The sequence below is a fragment of the Aspergillus stella-maris genome (assembly GCF_047715825.1).
Source record: "Aspergillus stella-maris strain CBS 113639 unplaced genomic scaffold BDV14scaffold_129, whole genome shotgun sequence".
NCBI lineage: Eukaryota > Fungi > Ascomycota > Eurotiomycetes > Eurotiales > Aspergillaceae > Aspergillus > Aspergillus stella-maris.
In genome coordinates, this window is record NW_027396923.1 from 10,995 (window position 1) to 34,106 (window position 23,112).

The 23,112-nt window shown below is 49.7% G+C and overlaps 7 protein-coding genes across 7 annotated transcripts; 3 read left to right on the forward strand and 4 right to left on the reverse strand.

Annotated features, from left to right (window-relative positions):
• Positions 1 to 85: 85 nt before the first annotated feature.
• On the reverse strand, positions 86 to 4,037 carry spt16 (chromatin-remodeling protein SPT16). Its single transcript, XM_073770747.1, has 7 exons — positions 3,550 to 4,037; positions 3,413 to 3,497; positions 3,235 to 3,356; positions 2,998 to 3,153; positions 1,518 to 2,949; positions 869 to 1,467; positions 86 to 815 (listed from the first exon to the last, which is right to left on the reverse strand). Exons 1-7 carry the CDS (start codon positions 3,727 to 3,729, stop codon positions 327 to 329), a joined length of 3,063 nt encoding a protein of 1,020 aa, XP_073621769.1. The 5' UTR covers positions 3,730 to 4,037; the 3' UTR covers positions 86 to 326.
• A 264-nt stretch (positions 4,038 to 4,301) lies between these two features.
• BDV14DRAFT_194273 (putative MFS monosaccharide transporter) lies at positions 4,302 to 10,277 on the forward strand (the record flags this gene model as incomplete). The annotated part of the gene is made up of 11 exons (XM_073771904.1): positions 4,302 to 4,510; positions 4,581 to 4,587; positions 4,675 to 4,826; positions 4,884 to 5,578; positions 6,713 to 6,714; positions 7,935 to 8,302; positions 8,360 to 8,437; positions 8,494 to 8,782; positions 8,848 to 9,041; positions 9,109 to 9,821; positions 9,880 to 10,277. 11 exons carry the CDS (start codon positions 4,302 to 4,304, stop codon positions 10,275 to 10,277), a joined length of 3,105 nt encoding a protein of 1,034 aa, XP_073621770.1.
• A 748-nt stretch (positions 10,278 to 11,025) lies between these two features.
• Positions 11,026 to 13,791, forward strand: pmt2 (protein O-mannosyl transferase). Its single transcript, XM_073776369.1, has 5 exons — positions 11,026 to 11,328; positions 11,394 to 11,524; positions 11,582 to 12,134; positions 12,191 to 12,950; positions 13,003 to 13,791. Exons 1-5 carry the CDS (start codon positions 11,191 to 11,193, stop codon positions 13,644 to 13,646), a joined length of 2,226 nt encoding a protein of 741 aa, XP_073621771.1. The 5' UTR covers positions 11,026 to 11,190; the 3' UTR covers positions 13,647 to 13,791.
• Positions 13,774 to 14,944, reverse strand: BDV14DRAFT_24904 (P-loop containing nucleoside triphosphate hydrolase protein). The gene is made up of 2 exons (XM_073776368.1): positions 14,790 to 14,944; positions 13,774 to 14,719 (listed from the first exon to the last, which is right to left on the reverse strand). The coding sequence occupies exons 1-2, from the start codon at positions 14,856 to 14,858 to the stop codon at positions 13,937 to 13,939; spliced, it is 852 nt and encodes a 283-aa protein (XP_073621772.1). The 5' UTR covers positions 14,859 to 14,944; the 3' UTR covers positions 13,774 to 13,936.
• A 260-nt stretch (positions 14,945 to 15,204) lies between these two features.
• Positions 15,205 to 18,062, forward strand: BDV14DRAFT_25076 (uncharacterized protein). The gene is made up of 2 exons (XM_073776370.1): positions 15,205 to 15,486; positions 15,548 to 18,062. The coding sequence occupies exons 1-2, from the start codon at positions 15,474 to 15,476 to the stop codon at positions 17,776 to 17,778; spliced, it is 2,244 nt and encodes a 747-aa protein (XP_073621773.1). The 5' UTR covers positions 15,205 to 15,473; the 3' UTR covers positions 17,779 to 18,062.
• Positions 18,062 to 21,105, reverse strand: BDV14DRAFT_25287 (uncharacterized protein). The gene is made up of 2 exons (XM_073776372.1): positions 20,826 to 21,105; positions 18,062 to 20,754 (listed from the first exon to the last, which is right to left on the reverse strand). The coding sequence occupies exon 2, from the start codon at positions 20,740 to 20,742 to the stop codon at positions 18,346 to 18,348; it is 2,397 nt and encodes a 798-aa protein (XP_073621774.1). The 5' UTR covers positions 20,743 to 20,754; positions 20,826 to 21,105; the 3' UTR covers positions 18,062 to 18,345.
• Positions 21,106 to 21,867: 762 nt separating this feature from the next.
• BDV14DRAFT_206269 (aldo/keto reductase) lies at positions 21,868 to 22,868 on the reverse strand (the record flags this gene model as incomplete). Its single annotated transcript, XM_073774886.1, has 3 exons — positions 21,868 to 22,414; positions 22,474 to 22,754; positions 22,812 to 22,868. The coding sequence occupies 3 exons, from the start codon at positions 22,866 to 22,868 to the stop codon at positions 21,868 to 21,870; spliced, it is 885 nt and encodes a 294-aa protein (XP_073621775.1).
• Between the last annotated feature and the right edge of the window lie 244 nt (positions 22,869 to 23,112).

A 23,112-nucleotide genomic window follows, 5' to 3' on the forward strand; every position in this document is an offset into this window, starting at 1 on the left:
AGCTGTCAAAAAAAAAAGGAAAAAAAAAAGAAAAAAAAAAGAAAAAATTCCTTAACGTATTTGTGTTGCCCAGTAGGCGGTTAACGCTAGATGGTTCATGCTTGCCTTGTTGCCCATGGTTTTGTTCTGGGAACCCTGGCCGCAAGGGTTATAGGGTCTGTTGGCTTTAATGTGATATTGTCAAAGTTCAAGCAGTTTAAATTCTTAGACTGGGCCACCGCACGGGAGTGAATTTATTAGCCCCAAAAGAAGATAAAATAAAAGTACAAAATGCTGTTTAGTAGGTGCAGCCCTAGAAGCAGCAAGCCCCAGTACCTCGGAGCTCATCACCTCTTTCGCTTTTTCCCACGATCTTCGTCATCCATGCCGCTCTCTCTATCTTTCTTCTTGGCCTGATCTTCCAGTTCATCCCAGTCCTCACCACTCTCCTCGTCCTCGTCGGCACTGAAGTCATCATCAGCACTAGCATCGTCATCATAGTCGCTCTCCTCTTCTGAACTTTCATCTGCAGCAAGTTCCGAATCTGAGATCTCAAACGCGGATTCCTCTTCTTCGTCGGAGCCGCCTTCAGAATCTGACTCGGCCGACAGAAAAGACCACCCTCCGTCAGCAAAGAAACCATAAGGATCACTGACGACTGTCTTCATGATCGTGGTCCAATTGAGGTTGAGAGGCCCTTCAGTGTAGGCAATATCCACAGAATCCAGCCAATCCTTCACCCCCTCAAGACTCTCGACAGGGATCGTGTTGATGTGCACTGGTGCCCGATGGAAGTCCTTGAAGACGAAGACAAGATCAAAGTTTTTAAGACCGAACTGCATAACGTTAGGAAGTCCAAAACATCGACTACGGTTACTCGGGGTCTTACCTGCACTCTTTCAAGATGCGCAATCTCAATCTCATTGAGACTGACAACCAAGAAAGGTGGCTCTGTCAACTGAACAAGAGCATCTGTAGTAGGCTGAATAAGAACGTTGGAGCGATTGGGGACACCGGTGAAGCCGATCTCTCTAAAAGGGATGTCGACATCAACGCCCTCATCCTTCCCGGCATCTGCTATCTTCTCGGCAAATGCCTTAAACTCTCTGTCCAGCGCTGCTCTTCGCCTTCTCTCCTCCTGTTCCGCTTCAAATTCTTCCTCATCTCCGTAACGATGCTTGCGTCTGCGGTTACCCGTTTCATCAAACTGCATCTCGGTAGCCTCTCTGTAGAACTGAACATCTCGCGTCTTCCTCTTGCCTATCATGATAGGGGTTTTGAGGTGTACATGGATTAGAACGATGAGTTCATGTGCACAGGGTTGAAAAAACAGGTGCTTGACGTTGCTGAACAGTACATCGACATGTTCGTTGCGGAATGGAGAAACATAGCGGAGACCATTTTGGTGAATCTCGACCTCGCCAGGGACTCTTTTACCGTCAAGAGGAGGTCTCAGGTAGACATCAGGCAATTTAATCGGGCGACGATCTGAACTACTGTTAACACAAACTGCGAATTTCCGGTGCTAAGCAACCTACTTCTGATCTCCACCAGCTTATCCTGTTCAACCACATCTTCCATCTCTTTCTTCTCTTGCTCACGCCGTAGCGCATTCTTTCTGAGCTCGGTGATGTCCTGAGCGACCTGGGCGAACCGATCATTATCTTTAGATCGCAGTGTCAGATTCCTCAAGAAATGCGCCGACAAATCCTCGAAAGGCTGGTCGTCCTTTCTTCCAACACCTTGCCCCGGAGAGAGGAAGTTTATTCGGAGATAGGCGTATTCTCCTTCATCGCTCTTGCTGGCATTCTTGATGGTGTTAATGTGGAAAGGTACTGGTCTGCCCATCACAGGGACAATCACAGTAGAGGCCTTGTGATCCACGTAGACAGTGAGATCCTTAACTTTAGCCGGCAATTGATTGTCCCTTTTGTATGATTCAAATCGCTTGAACTTCTTCTGTGCGACGCCGTTGTCATCGCCGGTAGTTCCAGCGAACCGATCAAGGCCCTCCTTAGTCTTTTTTGTGGCCAATTCCTTTTGATGCTCACGACGCCTTGCCTCGGCTCCCTCATTGACCTGCGTGGGACGCTCAGCGCGCAGCTTAGTCCTCGTGACATTTCTGCTTGCGATCGCGCTCGACTTGGGCTCCTTTTTCTCTTTTGCAGGCTTCTGAGATTCTTCTTCGTCCCCGAAATAAAACGAGACCGAGTCCATGTCGATTCCGGCATCTTTTGTGAACACATGCGGCCCCTGGTCACCAACACGGATAGTGTCCGTAATCATCATAGAATAGGTATTTCCTTTTTTGTCCTTCGCGCTTGGCTCTGCGACATCCACTAATCCGACGGTGATAGAAAAGGTCATGCCGCTTCTCAAAACACGGTTGTTCTTTCCGTTAAGGACCATGTTGGAATCGCGGAGCTCGATTCCTATACCAGCACCAACATTTTTCATGAAATGAGGTTCGAGTTCCGGTTTCTTGGTTCGCACAAGACCAATGGCCTTGTTGTAGAGCTCTTTGGCTGCCACACCGTCGCGCACTTCCTTAAGAACAGCCTCGTGAACGGTCAAAAGCAAGCCGTAATTCGCTTCCTGGGATTTGGTGGGATCGACAAGGTACGTGCGTCCGATTATTGAGCTATACGTCTTGTAGCGTATTCCGAACCCTGCAACTATGATGCCTGGTTCCAAATTCTTATCATCGGAGACAGCCGTGAGCTTCAAGTCATACTTTCCACCACTTTGAATGACAGGGCCGTATGCCCAGTCTATCTGCTGAGGGTCGAAATCTGCGGGCAACTTCGCTAACTTGTTGAAGAATTTGGCGTCGTCAATCTTAGCATCAATGCGCGTTGAAAGAGTTTTGTGTGTCATCTGTTTTTCCTCGTCGAGCAGGCGAGACATTTCATCGACAAAATATTCGGACATCAGACCGCTGCACGCTCTGGACGCATTTCGTATGGATACCTATACATCATGAGCTTACTTCTCCGATTATACCGTTTCCAAACGTACTAATTCATCCGTGTCCTTGACCGAGAAGCAGGCCGTGGAGAGAGCAGGGGCGATATCAACTTCTTCAACATCACTGGATAATTTCCCATACACGCGCTTCCAGTCCTCCACGAACGGGCCGGTGGTGGTGTCTCGCGGTAAAACTCCGACCTTATTCTGTTGGCAGGCGCTCGGTTAGCATTTGACGTGATTGAGCCAGACCCTGCGATTTGTGTGTCGGGAAGTGAGATAACGTACCCCGGACGATTTGATGACCTCAGCGCATTTCTCAAACACCTTTGTTTTCTCGTCTTGATCTTTCGTCGTTACCAAGATCTCAACAGGGATCTTTCCACCTTTCAGTGGCTCCAGATGTTTGGCTATTCAAAATTAGCCGAGATAGGCCCTGGATCTCACGGCGCTTGAGAAACTATACCTTTTTTAGCTGTTGTGACAACGTACATCACCTCAGGCGTAAAGACAAGAAGCGTAGCCGGAAATTCATAGCCGAGTAACCAAAACTGAGAGCTATCAGCAACATTCGTAGTACGAGTAGAGGTAATGGCGATATACATGTATCGCGTTGTTTTTCTGGAAGCTGTTGGCTTCATCGGTTTTCCCCATCAAAATGACAATAGATCCAGCACCTCCGAATGCCGGGTGACTGGAGCGTTTATCGGATTTCCATGTTGTATAGAAATTAGATAGGCGATTGAAGAATGCCGTCTTGTCGATGACAATTTGGTCGCCCATGATGTGCGTTTTGAAGCGCTGCTTCAAGAACCTGCGCAAGCCGCAGGAACTTATGGGCTAAAGGTGGCTGAATGCGAGACGGAGATACTGCTGAGGAATGGAGAGAAGCCAATGTGGATAAGCGACCAGGCAAGAGTGCAAAAAGAGGAGTGAAGAGGTGAAGATGTATCCCTGCGGTGCTCAGATATATGTCCAAGTGAAGTTAGCAGGGTAAACGCGAAAAGCGCGTCTTTGAACTTTCGGGTTGGCGTAGCCAGGCGGAACCCATTAAGCTCTTAGCGCTAGGAATTTGGGCTGTTTGCATCCTCACCACCTTAAGGAGAGAGTCACCCAGAACCTCTTCATACATTTATCAAGTTTTCTTCTCTGAGCGCTATGAAGCTCATTTCTTTCCTGAGCCCAGACCGCCCTTGACAGGCATACACAAAAGAATTTCCTTTATGCCCCCAACTGAAGCATTTTAATATTATGCAGATGTACACAATGTTTCTTCTCCGCTCCGATGTTGAAATCTTCTACGAAACTATCTAGTTACAAGGTCTCGGACTTGTTTATTCGGGTCTCAACCGAACATGGTACCACCCCATGAGACCTCGGCATCTTCGGACAGACCGGGGAAGAACGATGACGGACTCTCTCCTTCGGAAGATGCCGCACGCAGAAACCCACGGAGCAATGCGGCCACGGGCGCCTCAGCCGCTGGGGTGCGCGCTCTCAGTGCACAGCTTGTTGCTTTTTATTTTAGAGTGCCCGTAAAGGCATTTTTTCGCACTCGAGTTGAGTAGGTTTTCCCTGCAGTGTGTTACAGACTTGGGCTGTATGCTAACTAGGGTGGTTTCACCTGTAATTAGTTATATGGTATACTAACCCTGATCTTCTTTTATCCTACTCAACGAAGGCTCTCCCAAACGACTAATATGTATGATGGCTCCTGTCTTTGGTTAGGCGTTTGCGAGAGCTGTTTCCCCACAACCATCTGAAAGCGGCCGCTGGTCCTTACACACCACGACTCCCGGCCTTCTCATCCACGCCGTACGTACATATGGGTGGCGGTTTATACCGTACCAGGTTCTGCCACCGTTACTGGCTAATGCTGGGTAAGTGATAGAAATTCTGTTGATACCAAATCGCGTGTCTGATTATCTGCCTGATAGGGTTGGTGCGGTGCTTTATACATCTTATCTTCAAGTTCTCGGTGCCTTGTACGAACCCGCATCGCAGGGTGTAAAACGCACATATCCACCGGCAAGCCCCGTCGATACATTTACGGCCGGCCTAATTGCGGGGTCAGTTCAGTCTGTTGTTGCCGCACCGCTGGACGCTTTACAAGTTCGCCTTAGAACGAATGATCTCATTGAGGGTCGTTATCAGAATATGTGGCACTATGGCCGGCACAAACTTCGACAGATTGGGCTGCGCGGTATCTTCGCAGGTTGGAGTCTGTCAGTATTGCGCGACTCTCTTGGATGTGCCGTCTTTTTCTCCTTCTTCGAGTATATCAAATCGCAGGCGTACTATTCCTTCTTGACCAGCTATTACGGTTCACTAAGTCTTCACAAGAGGGGCAGCCTGCAATTGTCCCAACTAAACGACCAGGGAGTGCCACTCATCGAACCCCATTACGCTCTGGAACCGTGCTTTTTATTGGCTGCAGGTCTTGTTGCTTCTGTCGCCCAGCAGTCTATCCAGTACCCTATATATGCTGTACAGAACATTCACGTTGCGCGGCTGGAATATCTCGATCACCAGGCGACTCTACTCCATTCGAAAAAGCAAATGCTGCGAATATACTACCAGGCTTACCAGGAAACATACAAACGATGCAAAAGAAAAGCCGCTCGAGCCGGAGGTTGGACTAGATGGCTATACCGAGGATTTCTGAGCAGTTCACTTCGCCAGGTTCCAAGCACTAGCGCCGGGCTGGTGATTTTCGAGCTGGTGCGTCGCAAGCATGCGAATATGGCAGATGCCATGTACATTCGCAAAGATGGTTATGGTATCCTGCTGCCATGATGATGGACCTATTTAGCCTATCTACCGACCCGTGTCCTAGCATCGGTAGACATGTCAGTGCTCTACTCAGGCGCTCGCTGTTCGGACGTCACATGATCACCCCTGGTCGCGTCATAGCGCAATGGGCCAAACGATCTGCCACTAGAAGTGATATACATTTGCATCATGCGAGGAGAACATCTATGTGTCGGGATTCCCACGACATTTAGTTTGAATTATTGGACCACTCTGGGTACCGTGTACTCCAGTCCATCTGGGCTCAGGGACCCTCGCGTCTTGATGCCGCTTACACGCGACTAAGCCCAAATATTCTTCCAAAACATGGGGATTTGATAATGTGCATTCATAGACATTAGATGGTAGACATTATAAATGATATATGGGATCTATCTGCTTGTCTTTTATGGTCTGAAATGTGTTAGGACAAGGTAACAACGCATACAAGTACTCTTTTGCATAACGCACATGTGACTTCTAAGTAGAAGTCATTTCAATTAGAAGCTGCCCATTGCTTGGGGGTGCGGTGAATGAAGACCGCTCGAGGTACACACCGTACACCCGGGAGACGGAACGTACCAGGCTTCAGCTACAGTATGACATAATAGAAAAGTCCAAGCGGCGAATCAGCAGGTCAGCACCAATAAATCAACCCGTCACGGTCTCCTCAATACCTAACAGCGGGACTTTCAACGCTACCTACCTAGGTATACAGAGTAGAAGCTTTCGAGTGTTCTATGGGTAACTTCAGAGGAAGGAAGGATCATTCCAAGCGATGTGTGCGGCATACTAGACAATGTACGCTGTACAACAGCAGTAACAATGGGCCCATGGGAGTAGGCACCAATTTCATCGTATCGCCTAGCACTGGCCGTGACTTGCTAGCACTATTACACACAAGCTGCCTACAAGTAGGTACCTAGATAGGTAGATATATACTACTACGGATACTAGGTTATTGGTACCAATCTAGTGGTTAGTACCGTTAGTCTAGTTGTTTTGCCCTCGTATCTACACTACTGCAGTGATACCAGCAATTCGGTAGCGCCCGAGGCTCTCCACCCTGCCTTAAGGTAAAGTAGGTAGCGTTGATCTTCATTTACGTAGATTAGTTTCTTATGACTACAGCTGGCAGTTTATGTCACTACCTATAGAGGCAAGGGACCTGAATCTCTTATGGATTCTGGAGACTTTGGCGTCAGTCTACCGCCAGAATGAGACCTCACAAAAAAGATCATTACGCACAGGCGTCGACTACCTAGATTGGATTACCACCGGATGTGGCCTCCCTAACTAATTCCCCACAGCCACCTGCTTACGGAGTACGTACTCTGCTTAGCCTTGCCAATCCAACCCGTCTCCAGCTTTGTCCTGGAGTAGCCCGGCCTGTCAAAAGTCCCTATTCCAGCTAGTTTAGCCTTGTCGTTGACAGGGATTGTTGATTACTACTCGGTGCTCGTAACAGCGTTGCGTTGGAAGTTGGAACTCGTCCTTTTTCTTCAAAACCTGACTTTCATACTCGTTCCTTTTCCTCACATTCTTAGAAACCAAGTGGTAAAATCAAGTTGACGTGCGCTGGCTGACCGTATTATTCTCTGTCACCATTGTCGTTCGCGTCTACACTCCTCTGTTGTTGGTCGCTTCTTTCACTAGTCTCCCGCCTGACCCATCCCCTTTTGGCTGAATCGCCTCGACAATCATCGTCATCCTGCATCGCTGGCCTCCTTGTCTCGTGAGCACATCCGAAAGCCCACCATCTTCCCTGGAGTCCTGGTTCAAGGTTGTCATTACCCCAGTTTGTGGTCAGCCCCGCCGCAAGGCTCCGCCTGCTCGTTACCTGCGACTTATTACTGCTGCTAGCTGTAGTTTCAGCTCAAAGGTCAGTCCCCGTGTGATCCATTCTGCATCACACGATTGTAACCGTGTGTTGGTTTATCGATCCATTGATGAGTTTTCCCGGATAAAGTTAACGCGGTGGAATAGGAATTTCAGATGGTCCAGGGCCATTATACCCCAACTGACATCCACACTTCTCGATTCCCCACCAACGACAGGGCTGTTGACATCAGCCCCCAACCGCCAACATTCCTCCATCAACGTCGTCACCGCGTACTTCTCTAAACATACCCTTACGGTCCCTACGATCTGAGTTCCGGAATTCTTCCCCACGGGCTATAGAATCTGCGAGTGAAAAGGGTAGCCGCCGTTTTTCTGTATCCTCGGCCCACTCTGACAGATCGGACTTTTCGCTCTGGACGGATACTGGAGATCTAGCAGAACAACTCGCTGATGCGGAAGATCCTCTCAGAATCCGACTCATAGAATCGCTGGATCGTGGGGGCTCCGGTCGAGCCGGGTCGAGGGCACGTACTAATCAGGTGAAGCGAGTGCACTATCATAACCAAAGTCAGCAGACGACCGGCAGCCTCGACCTCGAGAAGATAGAATTACCACAGCCCCAGCCTAGGAAGGTCTCGCGCACCGAACGATTGCTCGCCGCCATCATGTCTCCAAGTAACCGGCAGCTCGCCCAAACCCATGGGTTGGTTGGAAAGCCATTGCTGTAAGGCCGTTTTCTGCGTGATAAATATCTCTGCAACACACAACTAACGCAGCATAGTTATTTCACGAGTGTTTTTGTATCATTAGGCGTTTTTTTGTTTGGCTATGACCAAGGTGTAATGTCCGGGATCATAACGTTCGTCATCCTGATGCTAGATCGCAGCCCTCGAACTTTTACTGATTCAGCTACAGAGGGCTGTACTTCAAAGACTACTTCAACCAGCCTTCAAGGGCAGAGATTGGTACCGTCGTCGCAATCCTAGAAGTTGGGGCTTTCATCTCCTCTTTACTCGTTGGAAAGATTGGCGACGTCATTGGTCGCCGCAAGACTATTCTATACGGATCTATTGTTTTCTTCATTGGAGGTGCTTTGCAAACATGTGCGACATCAATTCCTATCATGATGGTTGGCCGTATCATCGCGGGTCTAGGAGTCGGGGCATTATCAACCATCGTCCCAGTGTATCAATCTGAGATATCGGTATTCACCCCTTTTGCCTGCTTGAACGATTCTGGATACTCGGTATGCTAATGCTCAACAATTAGCCCCCTCACAACAGAGGAAAACTGGCATGCATTGAATTTACGGGAAACATCTTTGGATACGCCGCTAGTGTCTGGGTCGATTACTTCTGCAGCTTCATTGAGAGCGACTTTTCTTGGCGCCTGCCATTGCTTTTGCAATGTGTCATGGGGCTCCTTCTTGGCCTAGGGAGTATTATCATATGTGAATCGCCCAGGTAAGAATGTCCCTTATGTTTAAAAGCAGAAATCAATCTCGAATACTAATATGCATCTGATGTATAGATGGTTATTGGATAATGACCATGACGAAGAGGGCATGGTCGTCATTGCGAACCTCTATGGGAAAGGAGATATCCATAATCCCGAGGCCCAAAGAGAGTATAGGGAGATCAAAATGAACGTCCTGATTACACGACAAGAAGGTGAACGATCTTACGCGGATATGTTTAAGAGATATAAGAAGCGCGTTCTGATTGCGATGTCGGCACAAGCGCTGGCTCAGCTGAACGGCATCAACGTCATTTCATATTACGCGCCGCTTGTCTTTGAATCGGCTGGTTGGGCGGGCCGCGATGCTATCCTTATGACCGGTATTAACGGCTTGTCATATCTTGCGTCGACCGTTCCTCCATGGTACTTGGTGGACCGCTGGGGAAGGCGTCCCATCCTCCTCTCGGGCGCCCTTGCTATGGTTTTTTCTCTTTCGGCAATCTCCTACTTCATTTTCATTGATATTAAAGCCACACAGACTCTTACTGTGATCTTTGTGATGATATACAATGCTGCTTTCGGTGCCTCGTGGGGCCCCATCCCGTGGCTCTACCCTCCCGAAATCCTCCCGCTGAGTATTCGTGCGAAAGGTGCCAGTCTTAGCACGGCCACCAATTGGGCTTTCAACTGGCTGGTTGGCGAGGTCACGCCAGTTCTGCAAGCTGCAATCAAGTGGAGGCTTTATTTGGTCCATGCGTTTTTTTGCGCTTGTAGTTTCGTTGTTGGTGAGTACAATCCTGGAATCTGTTAGATGCCTTTCATCTGACAGTACCTTCTTCATAGTTTGGTTCCTTTATCCCGAGACGAGCGGTGTTCGTCTCGAGGATATGGACTTACTCTTTGGCGATGCAACTACCGCTATGCCGACGCCTGCCACTCAAGCGGAACGTAGTTCTCTCATGAGTGCTGGCTCACCAGTACCCTCGCTTGACATTAGACGGCAATATGGTCAGTATGGAGCAGAGAGTGCAATACCCGGTCTAAACATCAATCCTCCTAATATCACAAGCGACATCACTGGTAGAAGCCCACAGACCGCTCCTCAAGACGACGGCGGCAGCCGATCGGAAGGGCTAGGTGGGTGGATATCGAATATCGTCAGTCGAAACCGAGAATCGTCCCATCGTGCACAAAACACCCAATATAGAAGATTAGATCAGGACGAAGAGAATGAGCGATGAAGACGCTTAATGGTGGATGGATGATTCTGCTGCGGTCGCCTCGGCTTGTCTTGCAGGATAATGAATGCCCGTTCGCATCATCTCACGGCCGCCACGCTTTCATATCCCATCTAACTCTGCATCTCCCGATTTCAGCTTGCGTCAAGCGCCGTCGACTTACAAATGCCCACTGCAGTCCTTCTTTCATACAAATATCTGGGAGTGAATTTAGACCGAATGGAAGTCCCATCTTAGACCATCTGAACGGGTCTTGTATTTCAGCATGGCAACGTAGGAAGATATTCAGTGAGCGGTTGTGCCTCTCACGATGCCCTGGTGTATGCAAATCAGAATTCATCATGTGAAGGGAGATTCTCAGAAATGTAATAGCAGCCACACTCAATGATGAGCTTGAAAGATCCCGAACTTCAGTGTATCTATCAGATCGTAGAGCTGGCACGCTAGTGAGGAGGACGTACCAATGAGTGGTCTCGGCGGGGCGGCGCGGCACTTCGGCGCAGGAGCCAAAATGTACACCTATTAATATTCTGCCGCGTAGATACACCCCCTTCTGGCCAACTCTCCATCTTCGACTCCAATTCATCCTTATGTCGATCTCGCTTCCCCGACATTCACATTGATCTCTCTTTCGCCTGCTGCGGCAATTATATACCAACTGCGTTGTCTGATCATTCCTTCCAAGTATATACTTAGGATCTCGCCCTACCACGCTCGCTTGCTCACCTCCTATTTATCCCATAGGAAGCTCCGCAGTCTTCCACTCGATATGAGTGTGTCGCACAACTAGTCGCCAACTTCTTTCTTCTTTTCTTTCTTATATCTATCTCCATCTTGCTTGCTTTCAAGCGTCAATTGATCAAGCTTTCATCCGCCTTCACCTTGCTGGCTCAAACAAATTTCCACCCGCTCTATCATGGCAGACATCGGCTCAGCATCGACCACCGGTGCAAGCCTTGGGTCTGATGTGCGACGTAGGAATGTTCCGCACATCGAGGGGCAGACCAAGGCATCGAACACTGTTGAAAGTGACGACGGAAAATCAAAACAACGGGTATGATTTCTTAGACTCTCCGTGTACCTGTTGACCTGGCGGCTAATATGGTATATCATGAAAAGCCCATTTCGTACCTTTCTGCTTTAGCAAGCTGGGAACCCATCATTGGACCTATCCTACTGACAGCGCTTTCAATCTTCACCCGTATGTACCGAATCGGCCGCTCCAATATCGTGACTTGGGACGAAGCACAGTAAGGATTATGCGTACCTTGTCAACCACTCTAACAAACTGCTTACACGTCTTATAGCTTTGGAAAATTCGGATCACATTACCTCAAGCGCGAGTTCTACTTTGATGTCCACCCACCCTTGGGCAAGATGCTCGTTGGTCTCTCTGGTCTCCTTGCCGGCTATAACGGTTCCTTTGAATTCAAATCCGGCGAGACATATCCGGAAGATCTGAACTACACTTTCATGCGTTTATTCAACGCTGCCTTTGGTGTAGTCTGCGTCCCGCTTGCTTATTTGACCGCACGAGAACTCGGCTTTCGTAGAGCTACTACCTGGCTCGTGGGTTTAATGGTTTTGTTCGAGAACTCTTATGCCACTATCTCAAGGTTCATTCTGCTTGATTCTATGCTTCTTTGCTTTACTTTTACTACGACATTTTGCTGGGCGAAGTTCCACCGTTTGCAACATGCTAGTTTTTCAGTGGCATGGCTCACCTGGCTTTTCCTCACTGGTGTCAGCATCGGTTGTGTCTGCAGTGTCAAATGGGTTGGCTTATTCTGCACAGCACTTGTCGGCCTTTATACCATTGAAGATCTGTGGAATAAGTTTGGTGATTTGAAGATGTCAGAGGTTGGTCTATGTTCTAAGCAGACGCTCATTTGCTTACTTTCTGATCACATCTATAGGTAACACTTGCTAAGCATTTTGCGGCTCGCGTCGTTGGCTTGATTCTAGTGCCAGCCCTGGTTTACATCTTCTCCTTTTATGTTCATTTCCTGATCTTGGAGAACAGCGGCCCGGGTGATGCACAGATGAGCTCGCTCTTCCAAGCCAATCTCAAGGGAACTCAAGTCGGAAAAGACAGCCCGCTCGAGGTCGCATTCGGCTCAAGAGTCACCCTCAAGAACATGGGATATGGCGGAGGGCTTCTACATTCTCATGTCCAGACATACCCTGAAGGGTCGTCTCAACAACAGGTTACTTGTTATCACCACAAAGACGCCAACAACGATTGGTTTATCTATCCGAATCGTAAGGAGCCCCTGTATGATGCTGAAGCACCACTTAGGTTCATTGGAGATGGCGATGTCATTCGTTTCATTCACGGTCAAACAGGCCGTAACCTCCATTCCCACAATATTCCTGCTCCTGTATCCAAGGGCCACCACGAGGTGTCCTGTTATGGAAACATGACTATTGGAGATGACAAGGATCACTGGAAGATCGAAGTCGTCGATGATGCGGCGTCGAGAGACAGAAGTAGAATTAGGACCTTGACGACTGCTTTTCGCTTGCGACATCCTGTCCTAGGCTGCTATCTGCGCGCCGGTAATACGAATCTCCCGCAATGGGGTTTCAAGCAGATTGAAACAACTTGTGTGAAAGAGAATAAACCTCGCGACGTTTACACTCATTGGAACATTGAAACTCATTTCAACGACAGACGTATGTCCTCACACCCTCCGCAAATATACCTGGCGCTAACATGCATACAAAGTTCCCCCTGGTGACCCTGGCTCTTACAAGTCTCCCTTTTTCAAAGACTTTGTACATCTGAATGTTGCCATGATGACTTCAAACAACGCCCTAGTACCTGACCCTGACAAGCAGGACGACCTTGCCTCGAAATTCTGGCAATGGCCAATCCTTAATGTCGGTCTTCGAATGTGCTCTTGGGATGAGAAAGTCGTCAAATATTATCTACTCGGGAACCCTGTCGTCTACTGGGGAAGTACCTTCAGTCTTGGCACCTTCGGTCTGCTGATTCTGTGGTACCTCGTGCGATGGCAGCGGGGCTATAATGAGCTTAGCCAGGCTGATATCGACCACATCCACTATGCCGGCCTGTATCCCGTGGTCGGTTGGGTCTTGCACTATTTGCCATTCGTCGCCATGGCGCGAGTAACTTACGTCCACCACTATTACCCTGCGCTGTATTACGCTATCCTAACCTTCGGCTTCTGCGTTGATTGGATCACTCAGAACCTGAACAAAAAGGCTCGCTGGCTGGTGTATGCGCTCCTTTATACACTGATCGCTGGTGTCTTCGTCTACTTCAGAGTCATCGTCTTCGGCATCGAAGGCCCGAGCCAACAGTGGCGTCATTTGAATTGGTTGAGCGGCTGGCGAATTGCTAATTAGCTGCACCGCGTGGTTGATACCTCGTTCTTTCGATTCTTATGTGTTGCGCCTCATTCCTTTTTTTTCTTTCTCTCTCATGCTCCATCAATTTTGTTCTGTACTTACTCAAAAGAGGCCTCTGTATTACTTTACATAAAATGTTTATCTTGCCCCAAGTTTAGCAATATGTACGTGTTATAGCGGGGTTTGCATACTCCCAGTTCGCTCGGCAATAGAGATATCGGAGTCAAGACCATATGAGCTGGCGATATGTCGTCTCTGGTATTTCGTATCAAAGGTATAAAGCTCAATCAACAACAGCCCGCACTCAGGCCACTACCACCTTTGCGCATAGCGTCATTCATGCCTAAAGTAACGGTCTTTGGAATTCTGCTGCTGGTACCGCCAGTGGCCCCGAAGCTTTTTACTCCGCTTCGGCGATCATTCAGATCATATTTGCCCGTCTCGATGTTGCGATATATCCTCTCGGCAACTTCGAGAAATGCACGTTCTACACCTTCTCCTGACTTGGCGCTCGTCTCAAGGTAACGCACAACGTTATTCATCCGACACCATTCCTCTGCCTCTTCTCTAGTAACACGCCTTTGATTGGAATCAGAATCACCCTCTCCCAGGTCACTCTTGTTTCCGACAAGGATGACAACAATTCCTTCTTCAGCGATCTGTCGCAGGTCTTGGAGCCACTGGGTGCATGCGGTGAATGTAGCTGGCCGAGTGATATCAAACACGAGAAGTGCGCCGGATGCGCCTCGAAAATATGACCGCGTTATTGATTTGTAGGTCTCTTGTCCAGCGGTATCCCAAAGAGATAGCTTCATCTTCTTCTGTATCTCGTTCGCCTTGCGAGGCGGGTTCGGTAGCCCGGAAGACATGGGCGGGTTAGGACTATCTGCATGCGCAGCTAAAACAGTCTCTGGGTTAAAGGGAACGTCATGTTGTAAGTATATTTGAGGATCTGCCTCTAGATCTCTTGAGGCCGGCGGACCAACTGGGACGATACGGGATCCGAACTCCACGCCGATCGTAACATCATGGGTAGAAGAGAAACGTCCTTCGCACAGTCGAATAGTCAGCTATACGGAGCAGCAGAGTCACATTAGTAAATGATATATCTGAGAGACGCGAGCAGTTGGCCTGGCTTACGCTGGATTTCCCTGTTCCGGAATCCCCAATGCAGACGAGTTTAGCGATATAATCCCATGGCTGTGACATGGAGATCAATGTGGTGTCTCAGTTGCTCCCGAGATAGATAAAATTTGAGGAGGACAGTTTATGTAGAATTGAGCTGTACCGGTTCAAATCACCGTGGAGCTCATCTGGTGCTTCTCCACAAGGATTAGGGCGCGGCGCGGCGTATTTTGGAAGATCAGTGAAACTGTGAATGTCAATATGCCCCAGAGCGCAGATTGCTGAAAACATGAGCTTGCTTCTTGTGAGTTTCTGGGGGCGGGTACACTGGAGAATGCGATGCGAGCGCCTGTTCTTTAAATGCGCCGGAACATTGAAAAGGCGATGAGTCAGCTATCACCATGACCTTGTCTCATGACGCCGCTGCCTTCGACGACAACCACTCCTTACATATGCTACCTAGTACATGCTCCATCCCTCTTATTCGGGCTGTTGCCCCCTACGTGAACTATTACTTGTTCGTTAAAACAAATATCTCAAGTAACTTCGTCCTTGAATATACGCTCTAGCTCTTCCCCAGATTCTTGTCGTCTCATAACTTGCTCACCGCTCCACTTCCCTCGCGATAAGCCACGAACCTTCCGATTTTGAGAGAACGGAGGGCACTGTGCCTATTCCCTTCAGACGGGAAGCTGAGAGATGTTCTCTGAATGTCAGTGCACAGTCCCGGTCATTCCCCCTATGTATGATTTGCAGCTCACTCAAGCATGTAGATGCCTCACGCTTCCTCGCTCAGTCGCAGTCACGCATCGTAGCTCGGCCGGACGAGAGACGCAGAAAGGATCGCGATCGGTTAACACAGCAGTCTGGAAATTCTCGGTACCTACCTTCGCGCTCATTTCTGCAGCCGAGACCAGCCGATCCCTATCAAACCGGAGCTTCCCAGTTCTCAAACTTTGCGTTAGGTTCGCGGAATCTAGCCCAACAAGCACCCTTATTCCACAGCGCCACTGAAGATTTCCACGAGGAGGATGAGGAAGCGGAGCATGAGCGGGAAATAGCGGACTTTTATGCCCTCCAAAGATCAAGGCGCCATTTCGGCAGCAGTCAATTAAGAGACTCGGAGACAGACGAGGATGGCGGCAATTCTCTAGACGTCAGCGCACAGAAACTTTCTGATGGCTCGGCGGATCGAACGAGCAAAGGCGTGCGGGGCATCTGGGGTACTTCTAAACGGTGCACGGGCCAAGAATGGTCTGTTGACCCAGTGGCAGAGGCGGCTGATGACGAGGAAAGCGTACTACATGAAAGCAGTGATGGGGCAAAGGGGAAACTCGTTGATGTTCGGTTGGAAGATACTTTGAGGTCCGATTATCACGAAGACAACGATTCTCCCGGAGTTTGTGATGATAAACCACCATCAGTCCAACGGTTCCGAGAACAGCCTCGGATGGATGGTCTGGGAATGAGTTCCAAGTCTCCCCTTCACGAGGCGGGAGATGAACCACTGTTAGGTGAATCTCAGCTGCCGAATGCTCCAGCATCTCGTAAAACGCCCAACAGCCACGGAAGGACAGAGTCACCAGTCTACGATGCCTTCTGGGCGCATCTATTTTTGATATCCTTGGCCTGCCTATTCGCTACGTCGTTCCTAATCTATCTGCATACAGTCCCGCCGCCGCGAAATAAAACTAGTTGGGGAGATACGATATACTTGACCATCCACAACTCTTTCTATCGTCTTGGAGTCTATACCCTGGTTTCGGTTTTCATCTCCTTGTTGTGGCTCGCTCTTCTTCGATCATACGTGCGCCCACTAGTTTATGCTATCATATTTGTGGTACCGGTAATCCTCTATTCCTTCTTCCTGTATCCTTTTGTTTCCAGTTTCAAGGGAGCACCCAATGTCCAAGACACCGTCATGCGGTTTGGTTCATTCGTCCCCTTTATCATGGCTACCGCTTGGGTATACAACGTCATACGGAGTCGCCATGTCATAGGCAAAGCAATCAGCATCCTTGAATTTGCATGTCGAATTCTCGCTGCAAATGCAGAACTGATACTCCTCGGTCTTGGAAACCTTGTTCTCATCGTCTCGTGGACATGGGTATGGATTCTCATGTTTACCCGGGTCTTCCTTGGGGGCCATATGTCCAAGACCCATTCTTTTATTATCAACGTCAGCAGTTGGTGGCTCGGAGCGTTCTTCGTCGTCGTGTACCTATGGTCCCTTGGGGTCTTGGCGGGCATTCAACGAGCAGTCACAGCAGCAACAGTTAGCCAGTGGTATTTCCACCGGCTGGCAAATCCAGCCCCTACATCCCGGCAGATAGTCCAGGCGGCACTGTTTCATTCTCTCACGGCATTATTTGGTACAATATGCTTATCCAGACTGTTAGCGTTGTCCATTCGCCTTCCGTTCCTCGTCCTGCCTAGGCGGGTAGCATCAATACTGAGCTTATTTGCCTATGCCTTCGTTCCTACTCCAGTCACCGCGCTTACCGATCCCCTCTCACTCACATATGCGGCAATACATTCTCAGCCCCTTGCTGTCTCTGCCCATGGACTCACGCAGATGACGAATCTCGCGCCATCGATAGCAACATCATCACTACATCCCAGATCATTCTCTCGGTACAGTGAGAGACACTCCCCTCTGCTTCCCTACCGACTCTCTAAACTCATACTCCACGCTGTTCGACTTATGATGTCGCTTGCTCTTGGGTTTGGGGGTTGGGTGAGCACTGCTAGAAGCTTGAGGGTGCCTACAGATGATGGGGTAATACGTGGTAGCATATACGCCTATATCGTCGGTATAATTGCCGGTGCGATTGGATGGAGTGTACTTGGGGCTGTCGAGGGAGTGGTCGCAGATATCGTTGATGCCTCGATCATCTGCTGGAGCAGCGAAGTTGGAACCTATGGCCGGGAAGCCAGGTACTGCCGTGAAGCTGGTTGGTTATTCGGTCAGGAACCGAGTCCCGAAGCCCGTTACCCAGCATAAACCTACTTAACCCAAGTGCTCCTAGCGGGTCATCGAAAGACGTTTCATGGTACATTAATCTCGTTCGCCTCTTCTTATCTTTCTCAGCGATATTTCAGACTGTTTATTCCACCCATTGGGGACCATGGGCAATGGTATTTTCAAGCGTTCTTGTCAGTCAAACAATGGTGTTTATGATTGGAATAGACTCAAAGTTTCTTCACTCAAATGAGATTATGACTATACGCTCAGTCGCTTTGAAAAAGGAGTAGGAAGTGACCAAAAAGAGATTTAGACCCGTGGTATCATCGTAATGACAACAACGTAAGAAAAGGAAAATGAAAATGAAAGAAAATGCGAAGATATCCGACCATGTACGCCCGCTGCCCCTCATGGGCGTAGGTGGGATATGCCAAAGACGCCAATGCAGAGCACAGCCAAGACAGAGCAAGCAGGCCGCCATAGATAAATAGATAGATGCTTGGATGAGCTATGGAAGGAAATGTGGCGTATATATAGCGGGTTAACGAGGGTCATGCAGGGCATTCATCGTAAGGGTACCGGGAGAAAAGAAAGCAAGTTGGAAGGCTATAGATCAAGCTTTCCTCGCCAGTCGATATTCTCTTTTGCGCACCATTCTCTCAACAGGGCGCAGCTAAAGCGGATGATTTCTAGAGGAGTGCTCGTTTTGGCGATTGGCAGATATATCGCACCAGAGTAGTCTCCGGGTTTCAGCTTTTTCTTGCCCTGCTCGGAATAGTTCCTAGCGCGCTTCGACCAAGTTTCAGGAAAGTCGCGGGCGAGAATATCCTCGGAAAGGCCCCGGGAACCGTCAAGCCATAACCGCTGGGACTTCTTGTAGCATTCTGGTAGTCGAGTTTTCAGCTCAAGGAAGTCCTTCAAGCCCCTCTTGCTCTCGTCCGAGTGAGCGGGTTGGCCGTCGCTCGCTGGGGTAGGAACGGGAGTATGTTCTCCCGGTACGGGTGTGACTGCTAGGCGCTCCAAGTCGAGAGCATGGATGGCATCGTAAGAGACAGCACCAAGTATCAGACAAAGGCTATGAAGTGGTGAATAACGGAGGCTGTTCTTCTCTACAACCCGCCAATACGCGATGATAGATAGCCAAGTTGAGGAGTCGCCAACCTGACGAGAGACCGCCTTAGACTGGTCATCTGCGATGAAAGCAAGCACAAAGCAGATGATAGCTTCGATTGCTGTGGCAGCAGCGAGCTTTTCGTCGGCGCTCACGACCTTTTCTTTAGCCGTATGTCGATCGGCGGCATGTTTCAATTCTCGGCCCAGGTTTCCGTACTTCTGGTATTCGTCCTTCCAAGCCCGGCGCTCACTAATTCTATCCATGCTACTCGACTGAGAAGGCGACTGTGTAGTTGCACGCAGTGACGAATCTGCAGGCGCCTTCCGTGGTGCTGGGTTGGCGTGAACCCTACCCTCAGTGCTAGCTGAGTCATGTCGAGAAGACGATTGTTTAAGGTCTTTTGCTGGAGTGAGCGATACTGGCCTTGCTTTCTCCTGCTGCGTCTGGGCCAGATTTGGTGTTGGGGGTTTTTCTGTACCAGCTGGTCGCGGCTCTTTTGCCCGATCTTTGGTACAAAAATTGGCCGACTCAATCTTAATCTTTGTGTCGGCAGAGACTGGTTTGTTGGCATGCTCAGTCTTCGTGAAAAAGGACGACTCTCGCTCGGTTGCATCTGGCGTGGGTGAGCTTTGACGGGAAAGCTTCCTCTTTCCAGCGAATTTGAGAAGTCCCTCAACGCGCCTTCTGTTTGACCTTCCGTACTTCAACTTCACGATGAGACGAAGCCTTGACTGTACAGGTTGAACAGGTTTGGCGATAGACTGTTGTGGCGGCTTACTACTTATTCGAGGCTGTAGGCTGGCCTTTAAAATTGTTTGAGAGGTGGAAATCGGGGTTTCTGCGCTATTCAATGAACTCTTTTCGGGTCCCATACGAGGCGATTTGCTGTGCACGTTTGGACTGATACTTGCTGCTGTAGAATCCAATTGTGAAGGTCTGTGCGCAGACAATTTATCTCTTTGGATCTTCGCCTTGGCGGTATCGCTAGTCGGGTTAGACTCAGGTTGCGAATCGAATGCTAGAGGCTCATTTCCGAGATTGGCCAATTCTTTTTCAAGGTCCGGCGGTAGAGTCGGAGATAGAAGTCGAGGAAGCCGGGGTGTACTCGAAGTTGGAGGTAAGGTCGGCGACAGGAGCTCCGGGAGGCCATTTCCATTTGATTGCTCCGATTTAACACGATGGGTCGAGGGCTCAGGCGACAGCTTTCGCCTTTTGGTAGGAGCGCTGTCCTTGACCTGCAGACCGGAACGGCCATGGTCACGTTCAGGAGGACGCTTGCGATCTACATGATCGAAGTCTGAGTGGGCGGACGGACTCGGGGGGAAATGCGGCCTCGGCAGCTTCTGGTGCTTGTCGCTGGCAGGAAGAGGTTTAGAGGCGTGGTTATCGTAGGGGACATGAAGGTTTGAAGCGGACTGATGACTGGAGGTGTCGCGGCCCAAGTGAGGAGGCGAAGTCCCGTTCTTTCTTTTATTCTTGTAATCGTGCAGACTAATCTTCTTCTTGTTTGAGTTGCTGGACGGCGTGCTAGTGGCACTTTGGGGCCGGGAGCGCGAATCGGCCATTACGCTCCCTGTTGCGTCGGACCAGTCACCCACAGCTACCAGTAAAGAGTCGCTTTCGTCGTGGGTCAAAAAGGTCATATATTGCAGTTGCTGTTCCTCCTGGGTGAAAGGCCCTTCATTACTCACTGCCCAGTTGTTGACAAAGCGATTGCCCAGTCGAAAAGGCACATCGGTAGGCACGGTGAGGAGAAACGGATAGAAAGGATGAACCTCTTCTCGGAGACGCTTCAGGCGCTGATCGATAATATTCTTTTCGGAATATGCCGATTTCCCGCGGGTAGATGCTGGAGGTCTTACAGAATTGTCGGTAGAGCGAGACGACATTGCAGTCTCCTTCTGTTAGAGAGCAGCGTAATCGGTCAGAGTAATGAACTCGCCTGGACCCTTGTGACGCCTTGTGTCCTCACCTTGTCATCGAGCTATGAGCGAGGCCAATTGTTCTGGAGCCGCAACCAACTGGAGCGTGCTCGTGGAGTCTTCTTGTTCAAGCTTGTTGTACGATGCGATGAGCCCAGTGGAAGGGGAAGATAGACCGCTTATCGGATTCACTTTCCCCCCACCCCCCATTCAATCCTTGTATTGAATTGTCGCTCCTATTGATCTGCGATGTTTAAACGTGACAAGCCGTGGTTTAGTCAACGCGGTGAATCTCATCGCATCAACAGGCGCGGAGAGGTATGGCCGATCCCGAAGCGAGGAGCAAGAGTGCCGTGGTGGTTCGATCTGCGAAACCTGTGGCGAGATGTGCAGCGAAAGAGGAAATGTAGGGCGCGAATGTCATATATAGAAAAAGTAGTGGCGCCCGCAAAAGGGAACGGCGACGATCTGCCAGCGAATGGTCGGGTGAAGCTATTGCGTAACGGCTAGGGCCATTGGGGGTATAGAGCCTCCTCCGGCGCGATGGGAGGGTGAAGACGTGGTCATCAATATGTAGAGGTAAGTAAAGAGTGAAAGAAAGAGTAAGAATAGGCGAGGAGCAATGAGGGATAGCGACCTCACTCCGAGGGTTGGCTCAGTTGGAGGAGTGAAAGCAAGAGCGCGGCGACAGCGGGATAGACGGACTTGGGCCAAGCGGAGACTGGAGACAGACGCCAGACTCCGCTTGGCAGCCGCCTTTGTGGGATCTCTGTTGCTCTCCCTCCTGCTTCCATCATTTGCTTGTGCTACCTCCTGTTTTGCTGCTCACTTCCACTCCCAGGCACAATGTTCTCGGAGTTGCAAACTACGTGTTGAGACGCTCGGAACATTCCCCGGTTCTGCGCCATTTTTATCGCATACTGTTCAGCTACTAGGACTCTCGCACTCCAGCGACGAATTGCGCCTGGCATATCGCTCGTTAACTCAACGTCGTACGGGTACCATACAAAGCCTCTGGCTGTAATACCGTGATCGCTATGAATTCATTGATTCTAAACTCAGGGTAGTGACAGGGTCGTACACATCGCTTGCCTAGGACCGATCATCGGCCGCAAACTTGTCATTCCAGAAAGCCCTGTAATGCTTCTGCCCGCCCAGCTTGGAAATCTCATCAACCTCTTCTGGCGTCAATTGAAACTTGAGCACATCAAGGTAGGTGGTAAGACGAGACTCTTTCCCGCTTGTTGTGATGGACACAGCGCCTCGGTCAAAGGACCATCTAAGAAGGACTTCCCCCTCACCAACGCCGTACTTGCCGGCCAGCTTGGATAGTAGCGGATCGAGCGGACCACCTTTGACCCGAGTGGCCGGTGTGAGTGGTCCATAGCTGGCTACTTTGATTCCTTTCCTCTCGTGGTAAGGGACAAGAGCACCATGCTGCAGGTAAGGATGATATTCGATCTGATTGATCGCTGGCTGGATTTTTGCAGATTTTGATACTATTTCCAGGTGATTTTCCAGGAAGTTGGATACGCCGATGGCGCGAGCTTTGCCTGATTCCTTCAATCTTTCCATGGCCGCCCACGCATCCTGAAGCTCAGTTGGTGACTTAGCAAAAAAGGGTTGATGAATCAGATAACTAGAAGCAGTGGTTAGAGAACGATGCGTGGATCCACCAGCGAAAAAAAGAGTCCGTACAGATCGACGTAGTCCAACTGGAGCTTTTCCAAACTCGCCGCAAGTGCCTTGGGAATGTCGGCAATGTTCTGGTTGACCTTGGTGGTCACGAATAATCTCTCTCGCGGAACGCCGCTCTCTTTAATTGCAAGGCCCAGCTCTGGCTCAGTGCCGTATACCTCGGCGCCATCCAAGTGGTGGTACCCTAACTTGATAGCAATCTTGATTGACTCGACCAGTTCGCGACTGATGCCAGTGTCTGTTGGTTTCTTGTACCAGGCAGTACCGGTTCCATATCCCAGCTACAGTCAATGGGTCAGAATGTGTTCTTCAACACCGGCGTTGAGGCCTCTGCTTACAACTGGGATGGTTGTCCCATCATTCAACTGGGTGGTGGGGATTGGTGAAGAAGCCATGCTTGTTGGTTGAGTCAGGTTGCGCAGAGATCTAGAATTTAAAGTAGCCAGCACGGTTCCCAAGTGGAGGCAGCGCGGCCTTTTAAGCATACAGCTAGCCATGGAATATATTGGGTCCGGGACGGATCACGGAGAAGTGTGCGAGAATGAGCAATGAGCACAATCACAGTAGTGGGGAGGCGGCGCTATTCCGTCCTAGCTTAGATATCCATCCTCTCAGTCGCTAATCGCTATACTTTCAAGG